At 40.7% G+C, this 25,804-nt stretch overlaps 1 protein-coding gene across 1 annotated transcript in view; it reads right to left on the bottom strand.

The window, feature by feature from the left end:
* Pdgfc (platelet derived growth factor C) overlaps nt 1–20,397 on the bottom strand; it is a 169,011-nt gene extending 148,614 nt beyond the window's left edge. The window contains exon 1 of the mRNA XM_031374165.1: nt 19,258–20,397. Within this exon, the coding sequence (XP_031230025.1) occupies nt 19,258–19,375 (118 nt within the window). The 5' untranslated portion in view covers nt 19,376–20,397. The remainder of the gene's footprint in view (nt 1–19,257) is intronic.
* Between the last annotated feature and the right edge of the window lie 5,407 nt (nt 20,398–25,804).

The following is a 25,804-nucleotide window of genomic DNA, read 5'->3' as shown; positions in this document are numbered from 1 at the left end:
ACATGCAAAGTAATGAGAAATCTGATGTTCCTTCTCTAGAACATTAATATCACTCTGGTTGGTCATTAAGCAGAAAACAAAGAAACACACATATACACAAACACACTCACTCTCACACACATACTCATACAAATGCACACATGATTACACTCACATACACACTCTTACTCTCTCAAACTTCCTCTCTCTCTCTCTCTCTCTCTCTCTCTCTCTCACACACACACACACACACACACACACACACACACACACACACTGTTTGCAAGGTAATGTTTTTTTATAACAAACTGGCCTCAGGAAATTATTAATGAGGGGTGAGGAGGTTACAGAGCAGCTAAGCCCACAAGAATGCCTATGCAAAGAGAAGTGCCTATTCAGACAGAGTGGCTTAGGACTGTGTGGGGAAGACTGGCACTTAGAAAGGAATTCCTTCCTAGGCGAGAATTTTTCTATACTGTGCAAAGCCAAAATCAAATGAGTCATAACAGACCACATCTTCTAAGTGTGTGTTAGTGGGACGACCTCTGATTCCTAAGAAGTCAAGGGCAGCATCAATTAGAGCCGCCCTGCCCCTCTCTACCACTTCCCCCAAGCACCCCACATGAGGTCCATCTGAGATGACACAGGTTTGGTCCTGCCAGATGCTGTTACACATTGGATGACACAGGATTTGTAACTTTTGGCTTTTACTTTCAGGAAGGAAGAAAAAAATGACCCATGCCAGATTGGGGCGGCTTTTCTCTTTGGACAAGCCCAGGCATGCCCCAACGACACCAGCACTGGCTGAACCCTCTCTTCCTAGGCGTGCCTGCCACCAGAAAAGTTTGAACATTTTAACCAACGGTTTTGAAGGATCCAGAGTAGAACTTTTACTCTCTCAGACTGAGCAGAAGAACAGTCAAGAACAAGTTCTCTGCTCATTGTGTGCCTGCAAACATGGGGTCCATTTTCTCTATGTGAAGATGGCAGGAAACTCCCTTGTGACCCTTATGACTCACTTTAAAAAGAGAAGGTACCAACTGGCTACTCTCAAACCCTGGGACAAACCCTGAGCCCCCTATTTAACAAAAAAGAGACATGGTAGCCAGATTCTCCGAGCATCCCTCCATCCCTTCCTGTTATGAGGTATGGCTGAACATAACCACCCTCTCTGCCCTAAACTCTCCAGCCCAGGGGCTGGGCTGCCCTTACCTCAGAGGCTTTGTTTGCCCTATGTAATCCAGTACTTCCAGTTACCTGTCCCTTTCTTTTATCCATCTGCCTTCAGACTGCTGCACGTGGTTCCTTTCCCCTGCCCCATCTCCTTATGGGACTCGGTCATGTCTACTCAGGATTACCCAGACATCTCTGCTTCTGAGTATGCTTGCGATTTGAAGTTTCATCTATAACAAACATCCTCTTCCACCATACCTAGACACTGTCAAGTCCTTTCTGTTCTCTTTCTCTTTTTAATTTATTTACAGGAGTACTATAAACAGATCATATTACAATACCCCTCAAGTAACACTGCTACTTCCTACTGGTTTTCCCAAGCCATTTTCCTAAATCTTACTCTGTTCCCATTAGCATTATCGTATCCCTCTCTAGGATTTTTTGTCTTTGGTTATAACAGCACATAAAGCCTCCTGTCTTAACTGCGTCCTTAAGTTTCCACATCTTTCTGTGAAATCCAAGAGTCTATAAAATTTGAAATATTAATAAAACCCCTATGTCTCTTCTCTTCCTACCTGTCCCTTTCAGCTTAATTTGCACATCTCAGCTGGAAAAACTAGGATGCAAACCTGTTACTCCCTTCCTGTGGCATATGTAATAGGTAGTAACATACTATGAAAAAAAAAGGTTTTTATGTTATAAATATAAAAATTTCTAAAATGCTTATAAGTGCTGAATTGCTAAGCAATTATATTTATATAAAATGAAAAATAAAAGATGGCAATACTTATCAAATATATCAAAACAAAATTCCAAATTTATAAGAAATCATTCGTAGATTTAAGTGCTTATCTTTTAACTGTCTGAATGCCTACCAAGCCCTGAACATGTGGTGTGTGATGGCTTACATTCTAAGTATGGAGGAAAAAAGATGGACACAAGGCTTTTTGTCAGTCAGAGGACTGTGAATCTCATAAGAAAGTGGATATACCTGAGGAACCATGCCAGAGGTCGAATTTAAAACCCCAACACACACACACACACATACACACACACACACACACACACACACACACAAACACAAAGACAAAGATAGATAGTACTATTTATTGAGTACAGTATCCACAGCATGTAACTAAGGGAGCATTCCTTAGCATTCTTAGCATTTTATTGTAGACAAAGGTATTTCTCAACTAGCCAAAATCTGAGCCTGATAATACACTCTCCATCTAGTTAGAAACAGTTGAATCAAACATCAACATAGTCCACATTTAAAATCTCTAGGTGCTTCCAAGTGTGAATTCTAGGAGCAAGGAAATTGCCAGTGACTTGCTTGTATGCGAGGGAAAACAATGCTATTTTCCCAGCAATATCCTGCTCCGGGACTTCAATTCTCCCAAATGAGTAAAAGACCAACTGAGATCATCCCGCCTTCAAGGGTGACTTGTTTTAACATGTAGGCTGAAATAAAGTAAGTATGATGTACCTACAACAGAAGACAAAGTAATTCACCAAAAGGGAGCATCTGCCCAAAGCAAAACATTATTCTGTAGTTCTGCCTACGTCTCTGATTTGACTGACACCCTCTCTGCACATGTGCACAGGGTCACAAAAGACTTAGAGACAAGAACTTGAAGTCAGAGTAGCAGGAGAGCAGACTGCATTATAGGTCCACTGTTCCAGAGATGATCAATGACACCATCAAAATTTTTAAGGAATGCCATACCTACCTGTTGGCATTAAATCACTGAGGAAGATCCTAAGACTTAAGCACATCCTAGAGCTCAGATTCCTTTCACATTGTCTCAATGCACTGTACTTTGGTGACTCATGGACAATATTGACCACAGTTCAACTAAACCTATTAATTAATGTTTTAAGCTGTGACATACTCTTTAGCAAGCTGTCAGCTCCAGTACAAAGACCTAGGTGTCTCATAAAATGTGGAAATCAATTTTGGTGGCTAGGCTACCATAAGAGTAGCAGAGGGTAGTTTGTCCCCAAGCCTCAGAGACTCCTGTATGAAATAGTTCACAAATTGATTTACTAAAAGCCGGCACCATTCCTCAACTTTGTAATCACCTGAAAAGAAATTCAGCTTTGTTTATTAGACTCTAATTGACTTAAGCTGCACAGAGCTTCTGTTTTATTTGATTTCAACTTTTTTCTAACATCAAAATTTGATATAAAACTCTCAGGGATAATGTATGATCATTTTCCTTTGTTTTTTTTTTTTTTTTTTTTTTTTTTTTTTTTTTTTTTTTTTTTTTGAGTATAAAGAACATTGATTAATTTGTCTGGAAAGAACAGCTCTTTGTGTCTTTCATCTCTGTGGAAGATAATTATTTGTGAAGTAAACATACTAAATTTTGTCTTCTTATGAAAACACTAAAGGAAATCTTAAAAATGAAATGTTTGGAATACAAACAAAAAGCCAAAGCACAATGTTTAAGTTACAGAGCTCAAAGCAGAAAGATGACTCTTAAACATATTGGGCTCTGTCTACTGAGTTGAAAGATTTACACAGTCCAGCTCCACTGGTTCGGTTCACTTGGGAGTTACTCTCTCTATAGATAGATAGATAGATAGATAGATAGATAGATAGATAGATAGATAGATAGATAGATAGAGATAGATAATTCAATATCTATAGATAGATATAGAATTATATATATACATATGTATATATAATTCTTCAAAGTTATATATATATATATAAAAGGAAAACTCTACCTCCTACAGCCCCCTCATCGAAGATCATGGCTTTAAAATAACAATTTTGTCGAGAAACCTTTTGACACTGAGTTACAGGAGCTATTTTCAACGAGCAAAATCTAACGGACAGTTTAAAATGCTCAGTAAATCAGATACTTGCCAGAGAGTTTTTTATACTAGAGTCAGTTAAGGAATTGGCAACACCAGAAAGAATCCAAGAAGAACATGGACTTTTGAAAGGCATCCATCACTATTTCTATCTGATGTCACGGCACCCCAGCAGATGTAACACACTGTTTTCTAAGGGAAACATTTCCAGTATCACTGTATCTGCACCATGCTTTTCACTATGGCATTATTCTTGCTTAAATTATTACATGCATTTGTCTTGTGAAAGCAGAGAGAAGGGACAGACTCCCAATAATGCCTCTCATATGCTTTCCTCTTTAGAAATTTACCAGACGGTAACTTATACAGATATTTGACATAAAAAAGCAATGAATATGTATTCTTACCAAAAGTATGTGAGTCGGTGTTTGCAAGGAGATGAAACACAAGCCAAGAGTCTAAATAAGATGTAACATACAATTGGCCAAGAATTACCTGTGTGTCTATGAAGCAGTCCATGTTCAGTGGATAATCAGCACATCAAAGTCCTTATTTAGTCCAGGCCTGCAGAGGGCCAGAATGCAGATACCTACACACACTTCTCATGGAAGCACAAAGCCAGTCTACCTTTCCACTAAATGTCACAGCTTCTAACTGTGACTGGCTTCAAATCTGAACATAACTCATTAATGAATGATTCTCCCTCATAAAGAAAGGAAGTTCATGGGAAATAAATGCCTGGTTTTATGGATCTCAAACATGGTGCTGCCTTCCTTAAAGCACAAGCCTGTGCTATCTAGGCACTACACTTATGTAAATAGCAGTGTGTGGTTTTAGTTTGCTTGTGACACCATAAATATTGGCATACTGAACATGTGCTTCCTGCCATGAATTCTGAACTCTCTCTCCAGTGTCTGCTTCTGCTTTGTCCAGATGCCAGAGCAACAGAAGACTCTCCCTTAATGTCATATGTTCAGAGTTGAGAAAATCAACTTCATTTCCAAGGAGGAAAAAAAAATATCCTTCAAGGGGCTTTAAAATAAACAAACATCAAAAACATTTACAATATTTTGGCATTCCAAATGATAAATTAGAATTGTCAATTTCAAAACCCCAGGGCAAAAAGAGAAAAGTAAAACTAAGAAGAAAACACCTGAGTTGCATCTTAATGTTAACTGGAAACTTCAGAAAGGGAAGAGAATCCAAAACTTAGTTTTTGCAAAGAGACTTTCGGTAGATCACGCTCTTTTCTGAACAAATCAACTGTAATGAAACATTATCACAAAGTTCACAGTTTAAAAGTGTTTTTTTTTTTTCCTGGAAATAATGCATTTCTGTTTTCTGGTTGAGGAAATGATATTCTAAGTAGTCATCATTATAATCTGCCCATTGGGTTCTTTGTTCATCAATTTTATTCAGTCTAAGCAGAAAGACTGAGGTCATCCTGTGGGTCCCCTTTTAGTTCCTCAAATGAAGCCAGACGGTAGCTACAGCTCTCGGTTGTGAAATAAGGCACATGACTCAAAGATCACAGATGATGGCTTAGGATCCCAAAGCCCGCAGCACTGCAACAGAGCAGGCTGTTCTGTGTCTTTGTATCATTTGTATTTTACTCAACACCTGCTATCTGAAGCACTGTGCTAACAATTGTTTAATGTTTTGTTGACTGACACTTAGAAGTTATGGAAGATAAGATAAAATTGAAGAAAATACAGGATGCTAAACTAATGGTATGAAAGATATTAAGTATGTAAAGACTAAATCATATTAGGAAACTAATCTAAATCTAAAGGCTGGAAACCTTCAATAGTTTGTTAGGGCCTCATCAATAGCATCAATATGTCCTATTATGATGTCAGTTATAGCCCTTTATAATTAGAACATAACTTTTCAGTTCTGTTTTTTTTCTTGTAGATATATCAAAGACCCAATCTTTTCTACCCCTCCAGTGAGAAACAGGTCTGGAGCAGAAATGAAGAGAACTATTCAGACTACATCAAGGCCAGTGATTTGGGCTACTACTCAAGTCTGGCAACACAAGTTTGATCCTCAAAACTCACATCAATTCTGCCTCAGCATCCCTAGTGCTGGGATTATAGGTATGTGTTATCACCATCATGTCTGGCCCTCAAAAACCATGTAAAGGTAAAAGAAGATAACTAACTCCACAAAGTTGTTCTCTGACAGAAGCATGCATGCACACACATACACACACACACACACACACACACACACACACACATACACACACACTCATACACACACACTCAAACTCGCTGTTTACCCAACAACAAAAATGTGTATCACCTGACAATGAGCTAGAAAATCAAGATCAGGAAGAATGCACAGTCGCTAGCATTTCTTGATGCATAACTATGGAAGCCAGAATCTTGTCCGTTGCTATGTATGAAACTTGTCCCTCCCCTCTGACTGTCTCCTAAGCCCTAAAAAAAAAAATTCCAGTATTAAAGCAAGCCAATGCCTCCTTTCTTTCCCTCTGCTCTGGGACCATAACAGATAGGTTTCTGTCTTAAACCTCAAGGTCTTGCACCCTTACTTGTCCATTCTTTAATACCTCTCATCTCACTGAAATATTCATATTTTTGTTCCCAAGTTCATTTTCACTGGTCACCTGTTCTTGACTCTGTTGCTTTTTAAACTTTCTTGCTGACCCTTGGCATCTTCTACTTCCCGTTTCAAGGCAAGTACCCCCTTGACCTGGACTGCCACCCCTTCATGGGGATTTCTCCATGCCATGTCGTATTCTACTCACTGAGCAGCACTCAGACATCTTCATCTCTATTGAGGAAGGAGTTAGATTAGCTTATAATTTGGCTTCCTGGGTGTTATTCGATAATTTTTTTTCGGAAGCTTGTAAAATGTTCTTCCTATTATGTCTCTGCCTTCTAGTGACCATCCCTTTATGTCTATTTCAAATGTTACTGTCAAAACAAGTTTTACTTTAGACAAAGTGTATTCCTATGTCTTAAAAATCTACCCCTACCTCTGATTCTGCAACGTACTGGTGCTGCCTATTTTCCCTGTCCTTCTGTTCACAGCCTGCTTCAGCTACTTAACTCCATTTGAAAACAAGGTTGCTGTTCTATCAACACTATAGCAATGTTTTACTCATGGCAAATCATGTACTTTCTTTTATTTTTTCTTTTTTGTTGTTGTTTTGTATTTCGAGTCAAGGTCTCACTCTGTAACCTGAATAGCCTTGAACTTACTCAACTCTGCTTCAGCTTCCTAGTCTTGACATTATAGGTGTGTACTATCATGAGTGGTCTCAGATGTGTATGTTATGTCCTCCTTTGGGTATAAATGAATTGGAGGCAACAAGTAAGCTATATGGATCAGAAGAGCCCACCAAGGGTCCATATAATGATGACTGGGTACCCAGAATGACCTTTGGAAGATAGAAATAGAATGTTTACATTGTCAGGGTCTAGTAGGAGGTTTTTAATATCACCAGTCATACCCTTAAAGGATACAGCAGAAAACAAGTACCTTCATTTCCCTCTATTCTGCTTCTCAGACATACACTTCCACCATGTTGTACTGCTCTCTACCAATGGCTTAAAGAAGTAGATGCCCAATCATGTGTGAGAATTCCTAAATCCATGAGCCAAATAAAACTGTTTCCTTTATGAACTGATTATATAGAAAACTGTTTTAGTGATGGGAAGTTGAGTAATAAAGGCTATTTCACCTCTTTCATCTTCCACAAGGCCTTAAAGTTTGAGCAGGAACTGGCCTTGCTTTGTCATTTACATCTCAATCCAGAGAGTTTGTATCCACAGAGAGTATGCAGCTACATAAAGGAGTTGAATCCTCAGCTGTTTTGTACAAGATCACCATCATTTACAATTTAAGAGAAAAATCTTAGAGTTTTTTGACTTTGTTGTTTTCAGACTTAAGACCATCATTTAAAGAGAGAGAGAGAGAGGGATAGAGAGAGAGAGGGAGAAGGAGGAGGAGGAGGAGGCAGGGAGGGAGGGAAGAAAGGAGGAAGGAAGGAAGGGGAGGGAGAGAGGGAGGAAGGAAAGAAGAGCCAGTCATACACAACATAAACATGGTAGTATCCACCACTGTCTATTGTTTTCTTAAAACCAGAGGACTTATTTCCTCTGTCAAACTTCTAACAGCAACAAACCGAGTGGCCCGTATGGTATGATGCTGTCAGTTGTTAAAAGATAGAAAGGTTCATTTATTTGTTGTTTTCTTTGTTTGTTTGTTTTTATGATGGGTTACTTACACAATCACTTCATTTAAAGTCACATAAACCAAGCAGAACTTAGGGATGCCAGAGAATTAAGATATGCTATAGAATCAATGTAGAAATTATCGGACATCTTCTGCTTACTCTGATGCCCACAAGTATGCTTGGCTTCTGCTGTCCATCTAATGTGAAAGGTTTATGGCATCACCTTTCCAGGCCCCATGTTCTGAGCCAGTCTGACACAAGCATCAGGCTAAATATCAGAGAAGCAAAGGGAATGTTCTAATGAAGAAAGAATAGTCTACTGAGAGGAAACCTGGGAACAGATCTAAGATCTAATTCTCCAAGAAGAAAAACCAATATCATATAAGGTTGGTCATATGAGGTTAAATTCAAGACAAGTGGAGTTATACTGACCATAAATCATAACTGCCATTGGATTTCTATTTTACATGGCTGTATTTATAGGTCTACTCTTGTAAGCCAGAACAATTATTTTATAATTAGTTTAGACATGTCTGAGCCCAAGAGGAAAATTTCAATTTCAATCATCATATTTTCCTTTAATAGAACAGCGTTACCAAAAAATAGGCCAATTCAACTTCTCACACATAATGGACAAAATACATGGAGCAAATCTTAGGTGTTTTCAAGGCATATTATAAAATAGCAATGGTGAGATTTCATGTGCTAGACAAAAACAAACACACAAACAGCCGAGTTTATCCTCTTAATCTCAAGGTAGAACACAGGCACGACCCTATAAAAAAAACATCACATGCAGCCCTAAATTTGGACTGCAGATCTATCACTTAAACATCTAGTAAATGACCCAATTTGTTTACATGGCCCTCTAGCTTTTTATGGACTTTCCATAAAGAAGTTATTACATCCATTCCCTTTATTTTGTTTAAGAGTGTTTGAATGAGCCCCAGAACCACAAGGTAGTTAAACAAGCCTCGCTTAGATGGACGTGGTCTCATATATTTCACCACTACCGGGGAACTTTGCAGAACAGTGTTTGTAGTTTGGAAACACTGCACATTCCCACATGCCAAAAGTATTTCCTGTGCTCTATGCCATTTTAAAGGTTCGGCAGATATAGCATATAAGACCCATTTCCCCGTGTATGTTTTTCCCCAATGATAAGTGTGGCATTTACACTTCTTCCAGAAGACCCATACCTCCAAGGGTTTTTCTATGCTGGACTAACCATGCTGAGCAGGCAGCAGAGGAGGACTGCAAGGGAAATGGGAAATCCAGACAAGCTAATTGGTTTCCTAAGATGTAAATGCAGGCTCTAGATGGAAATCATTTTAAAGCAGTTAGCTTAATGAGGTGCCCAACTGATGCCTATTAAAAGTTATCGATACAGATTAAAAATGAATTTCCACCAGGAAAGAAAAACTCTTTTTAAGAAGCAGAGAGATTATGTAATTCCTTATTTCATGTGCTTAATCATGCCTTTAAACCTCAAGTCTGCAAATATTCTCAAGAAAACAGAAATGAAAGTTACTCTTTAATGATTTACTGTCACCAATTAAGTTTCTAGACTAGCCTCTCAATATCCTGGCCAGATCGCAACCTGCGATACTTATGCTATTATTAGAGGGCTGCTTCATATAGAAATAGTCAAGACAATTTTGAGCACAGTGACAAACACATAGCAAGATTCTGCTGCAATCCTCATCTGTACCTCTAATAGGTAGGAAATTGCATCAGAAGCTATGAAATTATGCCTATGCTGTGTATGGAGTGTGGTCTTGGTACTGTGAAGTTCTCCGTGTGCTTGTGGAATGTCAGCAACAGTACAGTGAACCGTATGCATAGATTGAGACATTATTGCATCCAATTTAATTAGATTGTCATCATCTTCATCATAATCAACAACAATAAATACAAGAACAACACACTCCACTGTGCCCCCAGGTCACCTCCCTTTGCCGATAGATGTGTAGATCCATGCTTTTCAACTCAAATATACCAAATTTTAATCTTTTCCCAGTGCCTAAAAATCACTCTAATGAGTTCAGATCGATTCATTAGTGAGTCTACATTTTATGGTAATTAATGAAAACGGGGGCCTTATTCATGCCTTACACATGAGTTCATCAGTGACCTAAAGGCAGGACACACTTTACCAAGCATTACTGTGGACTTACAGTGCTTCCCAGGTTCTTAAACTATGTGAACCTCAGACCCCATAATCAAGTCTAGGTTTAAGATACAAGTCAGAAGTAAATGCTTTGAATTGTCCCTGTTTCCCCAAATCAGCAAGAAACTACCCACTGATAAGAAAGTTGGCATTTCTTGCCAGCCTGATCTACATAGTAAGTTCCAGGACAGCCAGGGCTATGTAGAAAAATAATGTCTCCCACCCTACCCCAAAGAAAGGTGAATATTTCTTTCATCTCCTCTGTTTACATCTTGCTCACATCTCAAGCAACTATCTCTCAATGCACTGATTGTGAACACCCTCTGCTGCCATAGAAAAGGAAATTAAAACACTTTAAGGCTTCCGAATCTACATTTCTAATCACCCTAGCTATGAGCATGTGTGGGAGTATGGGATATAAGCTGTGATTTATCCTTCAGTAAAGAGAAAAGATAAAAGATATGTCTGTTAGAAGACAGATGTCATTATAAATAGCCAGCAAAATAGAACAGCCAGAAACAGTCTAACTGTCATGGAAGTCTAACTTCTGTTGTTGATGGTGTTTCATCTATTTTGTGATGCAAGGGCAGGTGCAATGGACAGCTGGACATACTTAAGCCAAAGGCCTCCCTCCATTTTACAAACACTGAAATGCTTAAAATAGCATCCACCCAGGGGCAAGGATTTCCTGGAGTGCAAACAGTATAGCCTCAAATAGTGGCAACACACCAACACAGCATACCCACCATAATTTAGTCATTTCTAGTCCTTAAGCATCATAAGATGGTGTAAGCATTGCTATATACACAGCCCAGAATGAACCTCACCAGAGAACTGATTTGGCAAAGACATCTTGGAATAATTAATATTTTAAATATTAATAACTTGAATATTAATAACTTGAATTCCTGTTCCCTGAAAAGTGTTAAGGCTGGAGTCCATATTTAAGTAACAGCCTCATTATAGTGATGGCCTGTAACAGAAGCCGCTTCTTGTCAACCTCTGGAGCCCTCCCCCAGCTGCCTTCTGCACTCCATCTATTTCATGAATGAAGTATGAAAATAGCTCTTTGTTTACATAAAGCAGGCAACAGAGAAGAGTGTGAAGTGGGCAGGGCTTGGGAGTTAGAGTGGAGACTATGCAGCTTGCCCATATAGCCAATTCAGAATATACCTAACTACTGAGAGCAGAAAACTTCAGGCAATGAGAAAATAACTATGAACACCAAAGGAGACCGCTAGCCCTTCATGCTTGTTTAGAAAATAACAAAAACAGTGATTTTCAGCTGGGTTGTAAATGTGACAGCAAATTTGTCTTTCATTGGGTTGACTGCCAGTGTTGCAGGAAGCAAACACTGAAACCAGCATCAGACTTCAAATCCGCAAGCTTAGGACAACTTTTCACGCTTCCAGCTTGTGCTCTAGACTCCAGACTGTTCTTGCCTCTATTGTTTTGTTCAGGCTCTTCCCTCTGTGGTATGTTTTCCTTTACCCCCAGACTCATTTCAAATCAATTCAGCTTATCCTTAAAGGAACATTTCTCCTTGAACCACCTATCTAGACAAAATCAGCCATTCAGATGAAGAAACTAAGTATCATCGGCCGTCTTCATCGCTAGAGGATCGTTGACACAGAACTGACAGCAAATGAGGTAAAGGATGGTTCTGCCAACCTTCTGAAGCAGATTTCAAGGGCAATAATTAATTGTCCCAGCACTCAGAAAGATGGAACAGGAGGATGAGGAGTTTGAAAACCAGCCTGGGCTACAGTAGTGAGATCATTACAAAAACAAGACCAGATGTTTAAAAGGAAGAAGAGAAGGAGGATGCGGAGGAGCAACAAGTTCTTCTTCATGCATCCAGCAGAACTCCACCACCTAGGCCAAGCCAGGCACAGCACATAGGCTGATTTTATTTGCTGATTGAAAACAATGTCCTAATAAAGTATACAAGATCTGTTTCATAAAGACAAGGCACATGACTCCAAGACTTATCCTGGAGTTAGATTTAAGTAGAATCTTTCACCAGCTGTGGAAACTCCACTAAGCTACTGTTTAATACATCATGGGATGCTTGCAGATGGACTGTGCACTCGCAAACATGGAACACAAATATGTTCCCTGACAGGCACACATGGGAATTCATAAAGGTTCTCAACAGAAGAGACTTATAGAGCCACTCAAACCCTTCCTCACACTGAAGGCACTGAGCCTTCCTGGTGGCTCTTGTAGGCTTACCAATGTACAATGGACACTCCAGCAATGGAAACTCATAACCTTGAGCTTACATCAATGTGCCTCTTGGAGTTAGGAGACTGGATTCCTCATGAGGTATGCAGGAACACACCTCATTTGACTGAGAAATGACTCAACTACAATTGGAACTGGATGAAGTCAGGTACAAAAGCATCATTGTTTGAAACTTAGAAGAACTACCATGGAACAACCTCACACAGAAGCAGTTAAAGCTAGCTTTGGAATGACACCTGGGTGACAACCTAGGCCATTCTCCAAAAAGGAGGCAATGCTACCTCCAATGGACCAGAATGGCATCAGTGAGGCCCAACACCTAAAGTGATATGATAGCAATGGCATAAATGTAGAAAATATTTAAGATATGCAAAAGTACCACATTTAAGGACTTGGCTTCTCTGTTACTATCAGTCCGACATCTCATCCTTATAGATTCCAGAGCCTCTGTGTTCAAATTTAGTAATTTCAAAACATAAATTTTAATAAACAAAATCTTTTTATACAGAATCATACACTGTGCTTTCTAGAGTTCACCAAAAGATTGACACCTTAAAAATAATATATATACATATATATGTGTATATATATGTATATATACATATATATGTGTGTGTGTGTATATATATATACATATATATATATATATATATATATATATATATACAATCCTCTTGTAGAAGCAAGCTTGCCAACATCAAGCATCCATTCATCTCTGTCAGTTACTGAACTGAAGTATTAACCACTGAAATATTATAAACTAAGTTATTATAAACCGAATATAAACTGAAATATTAAGAATAACTCACCTAGCAGTTTACTTTCTTGCTGTGAAGCTCTGAAACTGAATGGTAAGAATTTTTAAAAGCAGCCTTTGAAGTCATTTGTTGAACTGTCCCATGTTTATACAGCAGAATGATCACAGTATATAATAGCCAGACAAGCTGATCTATGCATTGAATGTGCTCATTATGAACTTGTTTCTTTAATGCTCTTGTAAACTGAACACAATGCACAGCACAATACCTTCTTATATGAAAAAATGCTTTAAAATATATCTCACTCTGACAGCACAATGCCATTGGCCTGATACTAATATAAGGAGAATTACATCACTATATTAGCAATTGACTACTGACCCATTCATATCTTCACAGGGGATGTCTTCTTCTCTAAGGCCTCATCCACTTTTCCTATCAGTGGATCCTAGGATCTTCTCAGGTCAGACGTCATCAGCATAGTACTGCTTGCAGGTTTCTAGCATTTTAAGGTACAAGCTGTCTATGAGCGAAAGCACAAAATAGAAGGCATCCCAATTTTGCTGGCTTCTCATCTACTTACCATTCTCAGGAGTCTTGGGTCACATCAAATCCCCATCCTCAGCAAACACAACACATGTACATAAACAAATAGCACTTTTAAGAGAGAAGCCAACATCATCCTATCTAGAAAATCTGCCCACTGTCAGTATACCACACTTGGGGATTTGGTAGATTCATCAACATTGTCAAGTTGTATTCTGATCTGTCCCACCATTTCCAAGTTTAGTGAAAATACAGGCTTTTCCACACTCTGATTCAGGTGCTATATAGCTCCTACAGAGAACAAACCAGACTAGGTCCATGTTCTCAAGAATCTCAGACTCCATAGTAAGAGAGGGAAGGACAGACAATTAAAAGAAGAGGAGAAAAAAAGAAAAGGAAAAACTAATCAAGAGACAAGAGGAATATATCAAAACATGGAAAGTTCTATGCAGCTAATTATGCTATTTATGTTTGACAAGACGGAAGATTGGCTAGTGTTGACTAAAGGGTCAGCAATACCTGTCCTGGGAGAAGCTGTTTCTAATATCCATGACTGGAAGTTACAGGTGATACAAAAGAATAGAGGTTAGTATTTTCCAGTGACACAGACAGGCAACTAAGCCACTGGGTCACCCATGTTTGGCTCCATACCTCTTGAAGACACAATCCTTAAAAGGGGAAGCCAAACAGCGGCAAGGACGTGAGGAGTAACCAAAAGAAACCACACGTCTCTTCATTCTAGGTCCCTCTTGTAAGTTTTCCTACAGTCTCTGCTAAGTTGTCCACAGTGTCAGAAAGCTTTACTGTTGGCATGATGGAGACACTGACCACTCAGCTCTGAGACCCAGAGTTGAAGGAACTTTTCCCAGACTTGTTCCAGGCAGCTTTGAGTAGCTGGACCCTCTGTGCTTGTGGAAGAGTAGACTCATTCAAACATTTTCCCATTTTAGCATAAGGACTAAGGCACATCAGCATGAAATTAACCTCTAGACAGATTCATAGGAGAAAGGAAAGGGGAGTTTTTTATCCACAGTTGAAGTCAGATGTGGAAATAAATATACAGCACAGACTGTTTAATAAGTGAATTAGCAATTGCACAAAGATATTCTAGCTACAGACAACAGTTTCAAATAAATGACTGAAAACACTAAAATGAGAATAATCTAATGAAGGAACTTCAATTACGACATGTGATTTTGACTGACAAAACACAAAGCTATGAGGACAATTTTAGTGGTCTTGGAAATATTTGATTTGTGGGTGTTTTATATAAATTAATATATATATATATCAGATTTTCATATTTTTTATGTAAGAGATATGGAACTTTATAGCTACAATTAATAATTTTAACACTACAGATATTGCAAGCACAAAGACAGAAGTGAGTGTGAGACAGATAAGAAGGAGATTTCAAGGTGAAAAAGACAAGACATAGGCGTGGCTTTAGCTGACTGAAAAAGCTCTGCCACTATTCTGTATCAGTCAAGCTGGAACTACTGAGAAAGCTCAGTTCCCACCCCAGCATCTGTTTAAAGGGACCTAATGCATTCCATGCCCATCTGCAAAGCTTCTATGGGGCTTTTATACTTTCTGAATACCTTTTAAATTTAGTATAATGTATGTCTGATTCAGTATAGACTGTAGTAGTTGATACAGGACTTCCAAACCCATCTATTGGAAGAAAAGGACAGCAATCATCATTACATAATTGTTCTTTACTTATTTAGCTGCCTCAGCTATCTCATACAGAACATACTCATAGGAGGAAGTTTCTTCTTAAAGTTCAAAAATAACAAAAAGAAATGTTATGAAGGTCATGCTCCAAACCTTAAGGACTGCCTTGCGGCAAAGTCCTTGGAACCCCCAGTTGGAGCCTGTGTGTTGTTGGGCATCTTTCTAAAGACTCTGATCAGTTTGGTCACAAAAGAGCTTCCAGGCTCCTATCTAAAGAGTAAAATATGGGCTCTGTTTGATTAGGTGAAGGCTTGTGGCACTAAAAGAGGGACCAAACATTCAAAAGCATTTCTAGTGGACCATTCTCCCCAAGGGAAGTTGCCAAAGATCCATGAAACCGCCCTTTAGGAAAGAGCATATGCAGTAATTGTTGCTCATAAATGAGCCCTAATAAAGACAAACTCTGAAGTCAAAACCCAAGATGGTTAGGGAGAATGAGGACAGCAAGAAGAAACTTCAGATTAGGGGGTCAGTTAAAACCGCTTACATAAGACAAGTGAAACATCCCTTCACTGACAGCTTTGTCATTGGTATCTATTTGCTACATCTGATGCACAAACTGAGCCTTTCTTCTTGCTGCTTCTGAATATCTATGTAATTCCTCCTTATTGGAACTCAATTAGAAGAACTACAGCACCTCGTAGGAGGCATTGTTATCTAAAGCCAGTGCTTGTGTCAACATAAGTATTTCCTCCTAGTGTTTAACACCCAGATGTCCTCCAAATAGGTAAAAGTTAGTTTTCAATTTATTTCCTCAAGAGAAATCTAAAAAAGCCTTGCTTTATATAGGAGCCATCAGGGTATGGAATAATAGGAATGAAGAAGAGCTGGGTTAAGTTTCACTGGGATAGCACTTTTCTAATACTTCTGAGGCCTGAGTCCCATCACCAACATTGGGAAGAACAGATAGAAGTGTGCTACATTCAAGATATAGCAGTTCAAGATTATAGCAAGAGCTATAATCTTAAAATGGGAAGCAAATGAACAACAATCAAGTAACTAGTAACTGGGTAAATGATCTTCGTCCCTAATTTTGAGTTATGTCCATATGCTCCATTCTAAGTGCCCATATCTAGCTCCACTATAGAACAGATAGAGCACCCAACTTCCACTCATGACATCAAATTATTACAGAAACCAATCAGTCCTAGAAATATGAGCACCATGGGGAAGAGGAGGTACTTGAAAACAGTTCCAACCTCTTATGATCACAAAACAAGATCAATTTGGACCCTATGTGTTTGGCCCTTGGAAGACCTTTACATGAATCAAGTTGGCCCCTGGCATTGTCTAAGGGAACTAACTGTTGAGAAGGTTCATGCCTACAGAACCAGGCGAGCATCAATGCAAACAACAGGGCAATCAAAACTCAAGTACAACCCAATAGGAGGGTAGAAAATAACCAATGTAAGGAAGTGGCACTTTGGGAAGTCAAAGAAAAGTTAAAAGAAGCTGTTGTTATTCCAAGAAATCTGGTCACATTCCAGAGGGCTCTTCTTCCAGCCCACCTGTTATTCTCAAACCCTGAAACCCTAAGTGTAAAAGTCAGCCTGAGCATGTGCAGAAAATAGCTCTATATTGCCCCCTAGTGTTAGATAGTACTACCTCTTAGTCTGACAACTATTAAGGTGAGTAGTTCCTCTCCTCTCTACTTCCTGATGCCAACCCTCCGAAGAGCTAAACATAGACAGATCCTCTGCCCGAAGATTAGGAAACGACTAGACTATTTTTAGTATCATGCATCTTAGGAATGAGAATGGCCCAGCATCAGATGGCACCAGAATGTGTGTGGCCTGGCTTACTGAACTCCCATCTTCTGAGGATGTGAAGCTACACAGCCAGCTGAAAGCTCTGGGGCTCATTGCAGAGTGATGATAGCATGTGGATCAGAAGAAAGGACTGCAAGGAAAAAGCAAAAGGATGCAAAAGTAGCAAGGAGAATGGGGGATGCTGGGACCCAGCAATAGGAGATGAGGGACTAGAAATAGAAAGGAGCACTTTGCAGTGATAAGTTGAAGCTGTGTTGCTATGGAGATCTAGTAAGAAGCAATATTTTAAACTAGACATTTATTTTGTATTAGAAAGGACAAAGGTTGGTTGGATTTGCTTCCTGCCTGGGTATAGCTGGTGTTGTGACTCCTTTGATCTCTCAGGTTTCTGCAGGCCCTATGATTATAGATAGATCACTAGCTGCCCTTTGATCAGCAGTTCAAGAGCCTTAAGGTGCCACATGCCATCATGTTAGCCAGAGGTAAGGAGCAAGCATAACAAGAAATGCCATGCTATATCCTGGCCCAGCAACGCATGGGAATGATGAAGAGTACATATGTATTTTTGGACTTTGTTTTAAGATGTGTACTTTATAGAGTTGAAATCCAGATGTGAAGCCTTGAAGCATCCCCTATAAATAGAAAATGCCACTCCATCCTCATTATCCAACTGTCTCTCTCAGACATCTTACCTGGCTAGTGAAGTTGCATTGTAAACAGATGACAAAGTAGAAAAAAAAACATGTATATTTCTTTTTAAACAGCAAGCAAGAACCTCCACTTGTAAACAGGGTATTTAATATTCCAGTTTTAGACAGCCTACATTAACATTGTGGTTTCATGTGTAGTATAAAGTTTCTATTTACAAAAGAGCCTCAGAAATGGCTTTATAATGGTAGATCAAGAGAAAAGGAGTTTAGAAATTGAATGATGTGAATCATATGGGGTTCAGAGGCTAAGCAAATTACACACCCAAAGCTTCCCTGGACTTATGAAGGAAGCTTTTCTCCAGCTCTGTGCAATCCCAGCCCAGGGGAGCTTGCATCTGAAAGTTTTCTAAACATTTCAGGTACACTTGAAAGCTGAAAGTAATTCTCATTTCCTATGCAGGATTAAATCACTTCCAACACACACAAAATAGTCATTCATGAACACAACCCCCCCCCCAAAAAAAAATACTCCACCAAAAGGTGAGGGCTTCAGGGCGCAAAGGCATGCTTTAAAAAAAAAAAAAAAAAAAAAAAAAGTGCAAGAGAAAAACCATAACCAATCCCTTTGAAAATGTCCAAGTGGCCTCTTGACCTCTGTATTTCTCACCTAATTCTTTATTGGTGCCTGCCTTCCCATATACAGTGTTTCAATTAAGGATTCGGCTACCTTTCCTGAACTCTCCATTCTTAAACCGCCCCCCCGCCCACCCCCATACCTGCTTAAAGTCAAACTTGCCACAACTCATTCATTTGGGGATTTCTTAAAGGCAGTTCTTTTACTTGTAACTCTGGCCCTATGCCACCTAGCAATGTGGTCACAGCTGACTTTTCCAATTCTTCGCATCGCCCATGCATCCTCTCCGATCTGAGGTTGCGGGGCACTCCTCGCTCCCTCAGCCCTGTGAACTTCAGAAGTTGCAAACTCCCGAAATCCACTCCCCACCCCAGACACACACACACACACACACACACACACACACACACACACACACCTCCGAAAGTGCACTCGGACTCCCATCTGCAGCCGCCAGAGACGCGATCATCAGCTCCAGGGCTGGAGGACCCCACATGCCACCGCACAATGCCAACCGGAACGCACAGAGAGACGCGGGAAGGGGGAGGAGGGGGCTAGACTCACCGTTCTGTTCCTTGTCGCTGGAGAGCTGCAACTTGCTGCTCAGGTTGGACTCAGCCCGAGTCCCGGTTCTCTGGCCGGCCAGGGCAGATGTCAGCAGGAGGAGGCCGAGGAGGAGCATTTGGCTGACTGGGGCGAGGGCTCACTCGCGGCGGGCACTGGGGAAGCGACGACTCCAAGGCTCAGCCCAGCCGGGGAAAGGCTGCGCTGCGGTGGAAGCGCCTGGCCGGCTCTGGCAGCAGCGGAGAATCGCAGGGTAGTTTCCACATAATCCCATCCAAAAGTTTTTCCTAGAGCCCTCTTCTGTGTCTCCAGTTTTTGAAAAGGATCAAAGCAAAACCTGGACCTGAACCAGTTTCCCAAGGTTTAAACAAATCCTGAGCTGTGCCGAAGTGCGGGGGGTGGGGGGAGGCGAGGGAGGAAAGAGGGGGTGGGGACGCGGGGGAGCGGCGATGAGTCGCGGCGACTCACAGAGAGCACCTGTCAGTTTGGGGGACAGGACACAGGCGAGGACTAGGGGTCCCGCCGAGCCAGACTGGAAGCCAGGTCGGCAGGCAGCGAGGCGAGCACCTTGGGATCAATGACAAAGCTGCGGATCGGGGCGGCCGGCGGCGCCCCACCCCCACCTGGGGGGAGGGGACCGTGCCCTGCGAGTGCCGCGCGGGTCCCGGGCGGGCTGGGAGGCCGCGGGCGCGACTCGGGGCTGGCCTGGATCCACCGCGGAGCCGCCTCTTGGCTGCAGTCGTTGGCCACCGAAGATCTCTCGGGTACCGGTGAAGCGCTGTAGGAAACCGGGAGAGCTTGGGCGGCTCGGAGTCCCGAGCGCTCGGATGCCTGCCCTAAGGCAGGGCAGGACGCAGGACTGAGGAGCGGTGGCCGCTAGGCACGGGCTGCTCAGGGAAGGCCTGGCTGGCCGGGAGGACCGCGTTTGTCCCCTCCCCGTCTCCACTTTCCCCCAGCGGGCGGCGCGCGGGGCGCGGGGCGGGCGGCCCGGCGGGCGCGGGGGGCGCGGGGAGCGCGGGCCGCCAGCTGGCGGGCCAACAGGTGCTGGCGCAGACAGGGGGTACTGCGGGCCCCGTGGCAGACGGAGCCCTCACTGCGGCGAGGAATGCCGCCAGGCGGCCCCTGCTTCCTTTCCCCTGGACGCCCCTAACCCCAAATAAGGAGCCTGCGGGCTGTTCAAGGGTGCTGCAAAAGCAGAGAGGAAAAAAAAAAAGAGCCACTCCTTCTCTTCTGGCTCTCCCTGGCTGTGACTTGTCTTTCATTCCTAAGGGGATCCCCACTCCCTAAGAGCTTTGTCAGGACTCGTGGCCAGAGGTCTGCACTGAAGGAGAGAAGTTGAACTAAAGATCCTTCCAGAATGGCTCTGTCTGAAGGAGGATGAATAAATCAAAAGTAAAGATAAAGAGTCTGAGTTATAACATGAATTGAAGCTACGCACCACTATATCCAAATGCACCCTGTTTGGCTAGGAACTAGGAGTAGAGGGTACCACTGAGCAGAAGAGTCCCTGTCCTTTGCAGCTGGGTGCTGCATGACAGTGAAATCCAGATCCTAGAGTGTCTGGGGACATAGTGTGACAATTCACATACAGGCTGTCCTAGAGCCCCTAATGTTTGAACTGGTTGCCCTTATGCACAAAGTACTTCATGCTGAGACTTAAAGTTCCTATGGGGTTATCTAAAATGAGAAAAACATGTCAGTAGGGCCTAGGGTTGTTCCATGTGCAATGCATGTGTCTGTGACAGGATCCAACATGCTTTCCTTATCAAGGGGCAGAAAATCCTCATGAAAGTGTTGAAGGCACAATAGGGTTTGAAATCTAAACAAAAGATGTGTCTTTGGGGGGGGAGTAATAAAAAAGAAAATGAAACTAAGAAAAATAAAAATAACATTTTACCAAGCAAATGTCTTGGTGTGCAGTCAGATGTATCACCGAGTACTTAGCTGAATCAGTCAGTGTGTAAAAATCCAACCATAGAACCAAGGTAAACATATTCCTGAAACCAGGCATGACTTGGAGCCAGAGATAAAAGACTAGTGCAGTCCACAAGCTAAAATGTGAAGCTTTTTCTTTGTTCTTGGACACCACTGGGGCTTACCAAACAGCCCTGTTCTAGCCAGGTCTCAGTTTTCTTCTCTTTCTTCAAATGGGTACTTGACAGGTTGTTCATTATGATAACTCCTGCTTCGTAACTACGAAGTCCCCGGGACCAAATAAATAAAGATGCTGTTCTCCTGTGAAATCTTTACAAAGCTGTTCCATTCATTCATCCTTATCTGTAGGTTTCTACTTTCATGGTGCTGGATAGAAAGACAAGTAAGACTTTAAGAGTGTGCATGTTAATGGTACAAGTCTTGCTACTTTATTCAAGTTACCAGGGCCTCATCTTCAGTGCATACATGTATTCTAAAACTATTCTGTACCTTTCTGAATGTGCAAAGGAGAGCTCCCAATTTTAATTAAAAAAAAAATGAGACACAAATCGGCATGCCTTCTGAGTAGCTATGTCTGCAATCAAATCCATTGAGTTCCAGTTTTTGGAATTTACTTAGTTTTCTGATCAGGGTATTGTAAATGAGCTTTTTGCATCTCCACACAGTTGGAGTTCTTGACCACCCACATAGGATATACTTGTGCTCAGACTTAATCCATTTGCACTCCAAAGACTGCAAGGAGTGATGACTAAGCTTTACTTTGTATCACTTCAGATTGGCTAGAACAGTGCCTGGCACATCGGGATCATAAATAAACACATTGGACTGACTGACAGGTTTCTTTATTGGACTCACATTCTCCCTGGAATTTCAGAGAAGGTTGTATTTGAAAAGTTACAGATGATCTACAATACCACGCCACCTCTGTGTTTCACCTCATCCATATTCTACAGAATGATTTGACAATTGCCTTATAAATAAAGCCAGCCAGGTGCTCCTGAGTGACCCCAAGACAAAATCACAGCCACATTGGCTGGTTTCTTTTCAATGCACTCTCATGGTTGTTGTTTGAACTGCTCTTGCCCTTGGCAAAGTTCTTTTTAACACTTTGTACTCTACTGGTATTTGGTTCTCTTTTGCTTTTAAACTTTACCAGGGAAAGTAAAACCCTTGCATTGAAAGTCAGTTTTACAAAATCCAGAGTCCTGTAATTACTAAACAATCTATTTTGAATGAATATGGCTTTGTTTCAGCCCAAGGCATTTTCCTTGAGGAACGGCATCCATGCCGCCAACCAAGAAAAAATAATTTCAAACATTCTTTGTGGTTTTCTTTTCTTTCTTTCTTTCTTTCTTTCTTTTTTTTTTAACTGTAGGAAGCCGTGGGCATAGTGATTCTGCTCCCTGTTCCATACATTGGCAGAGTGAGTGCAATGTAAAGCTATATAGAAATTATGGCAGGATGCACTTGAGTTGGGATGGCCATGTGAGTGAGAGGAGAATAAGTGTGTGTATACATACACACATATATATGTACATATATATGTATATATATTACATGTATATATATATATAAATATATATGTAACAGATATACTTCCTGACAAGATATTTCACCAGTTAATTCTAAAATAGTGGGAAGGGAAGAAGGCAGGGATTGTAGAAATGTATTTTTTCAACCAGAAAATCAAATAATACTGATTGCATTTTTTAGTAACACAGACACATGCACACATACACAAACAAACACAGAGACACACATACATTCACACAGACACACAGTTATTTTAAGACTTGTCCCAGACCTTTTTAGCATTTCAGTTGTAGGCAATTGAGCATGAGTTCCTAATGCTCTGAAACCTTCATTCTTCATAAATGCCCATCAGTCCTGTTTCCAGAATGCTAACAAGCAACAATTATACCCACATATGGAAAAGCCTTGACCCAGGAAATTATTACTAAGCAAAGAAAATGCCACAGACCACAACAGAAATAATATCTGTTCCTGGGGAAAAAATAGCAATAAATAAATAAATGAGACACATTGCCTGAAAGCTTTTCTCTCTGTGATCTGCTTTTCCAGCCACCTCACATTGGTTGTGGAAGCTATTCTTTAAAATAATAGTAGAAGTAGTAGTAGTAATAATAATAATAATAATAATAATAATAATAATAATTAATATTAATAACAACAACAACTAGACTGGATTTTCAATCTAGAAATAACAAAGCACATATGTTCCTACATTTACTCTCTTGGCATCAGGTATCTCTTCCTCTCAGTGCCCTCTAGGCAAAACTTACCTTCTATGGCAGATTGAAGATGAATTTGTTAAGGCCCTTCTCTCCAAGGAATGGAAATGTGTTCCCTTTGACTTTGAAATAGGGTAAGAGAGTAGGGGTCAGAAGTTCAATGTGTGTGGTCCAAGACAGGACACACAGGTGACAAGGACAGTGGTTGAAATTGCCCTCTGTGCCCTTTCTCACCTAAGTACAGTTGCTGTTTCCTTTTTGAAATCACAGTGAGTGTGCACAGAGTTTTGCAAACTCTCAGAAGTTCTTGTTTAACTAGGATTTCAGAGAAAGTAAGCAGCCAGCAACCATCCCCAAAGAAAGAGGAGGCTTGATAACCTGGAGCCACAACAAATCACTTCCGAGGGAGCTGAGAGAGCATGCCCTTGGCCAGGCTGTACCTCTGACAAACAACAGAGGCTCTCTCAACCTCCTTTACTTTTTCCTAGGAAATCAGTTCTGGATTCTGTCCCAGACCCCTTACTGGTTTCAAATTCTTTGATTCTTTGAGTGATTATAGATAATGATGGCAATATATCTTCAACCTTGTGTGCTTCTGTTATGATGAGTAGAACAGAGATTTCCTAGCCATAGTCTCAGATGTCTTCATGGCTGGCTAGAAAAAAAATGCTGAATAGACACTGGTGTGTCAGTCTGTTTTGCCTAGCCAAAGCAGTCCTATTGAATTTATCATTCTTATTATGCTTTAGAATGATATTCAGCTGATAACCTAAAAGAAGGGAGTTTGGAAATCACTGGCTAAAGCAAGAGTCACAAATTATATTTCATTCAAGGACAGTAATAAACTATGCACGCTAACCACACTTTAAGTTTTAATATTTGGCTGGTATGACAAGAACTCCAAGAGGAAGCCTAGTCCTGAGTCTATATCACAGTAAAGTGAAATCGCTAGCATAAAAACTGATTTGTGAATAATCAGGAAATAATAGTGTTGTCAGCCAAGAACAAAAGGTTGATCTCATACTGTTCTATAGAGTCACACTGGTGGAATGTGAAGCAATTCACAGAGCAAGGAGTATCCCATAAAACCACGGAGCACAACCCAGGACATCTCTTGGCCCCTTCGTAGAGTCTGTATGATGTCATTTTTTTTCTCCCTTGCAATCATTTGTAGAATATGAAAGCCGTTGTCTCATCATGACAAATCATAGTAAAGAGGTCAAGTCACAACCACAGACCCTCTTTTCTCAGACAGTGACCCTCTTATTTCAAAGGTCATGGGAGAAGTGTCTTTTTACTTTGTGACCATTGTTTCAAACACAACCCTTTTCTTGACCACAAGCCTTTGTAGAGGATATAATCTCAGGTCATTACTATATAGGACACATTTAAAAAGTGCTATTGACTTTCCTGTACATGTTGAAGTATCACATGGTAATGTGTAAATAATACAATATGTGAACATTAATATACATACACACACACACATTGAACGTACCATCTCTCTCTCTCTCTCTCTCTATATATATATATATAGATAGATAGATAGATAGATAGATAGATAGATAGATAGATAGATAGATAGATAGATAGATATTGAAAGTACCATGGTTCACTTTTGAAGTTCAGACTAATAGATCTTCATTTCCACTCCTGGGATCATTTCAATTTCTGTGCTTATTGTCCTCAAAATGATGAGCATGCTTCTTCAATTCTCTTCCATCTTCAACTACAGCACTATTTTAAAGGCATCATTTCCTTTCAAAAGGTCTTATTTCTGTTATCAAGTTGTGGGTCTGTGGATCTCTTACCTGAACTCCTTACCCCTAGAAACAAAAGCTCCTGTGGAGTCTGGAGCAAGCAAATCTGTCCTGGTCCATAGTCACTCAGAGTTGGAAAAAACAAACAAACAAAAACCATTGTTTCCCTGCCTTTAAAGTGAGAACTGCTTTTAGTCATTCTGTTTCTCTTTGGCTTACTCTTCTTTGAATTGTCTCCCTTGAAGTTAGGTAAAACCCTGTTTTCCTCAAAAGCAAGGCAAAGAATGAAAATGAAAGCATTATGCCTGTTCAATCCCTTTTTTCAAGGGTCTTTCATATCCTAGGACATGGTAGATGCATCCAGAGACAAAGCATCACTTAACCTTCCTACCAATCCTTTGAGGCAGGGCATAGCTTCCCTATTTTATTTTGTTTATTTGAGACAGGGTGTCATTGTGAAGCTCTGACTGTCTTAGAACTTACTATGTAGACCAGATTGGCCTGGAACTCACAGAGATCTGCCTCCCTCTAGCTCCTGAAACCTGGGATTAAAGGTGTAAGCCACTGTACCTGACTAGTTCCCCTTTTCTACTATAATGA

This window comes from Mastomys coucha, unplaced genomic scaffold, assembly GCF_008632895.1.
Source record: "Mastomys coucha isolate ucsf_1 unplaced genomic scaffold, UCSF_Mcou_1 pScaffold16, whole genome shotgun sequence".
Lineage (NCBI taxonomy): Eukaryota > Metazoa > Chordata > Mammalia > Rodentia > Muridae > Mastomys > Mastomys coucha.
The sequence above is the reverse complement of the archived record's forward strand: the minus strand, read 5'-3'. Positions and strand labels throughout refer to the sequence as shown.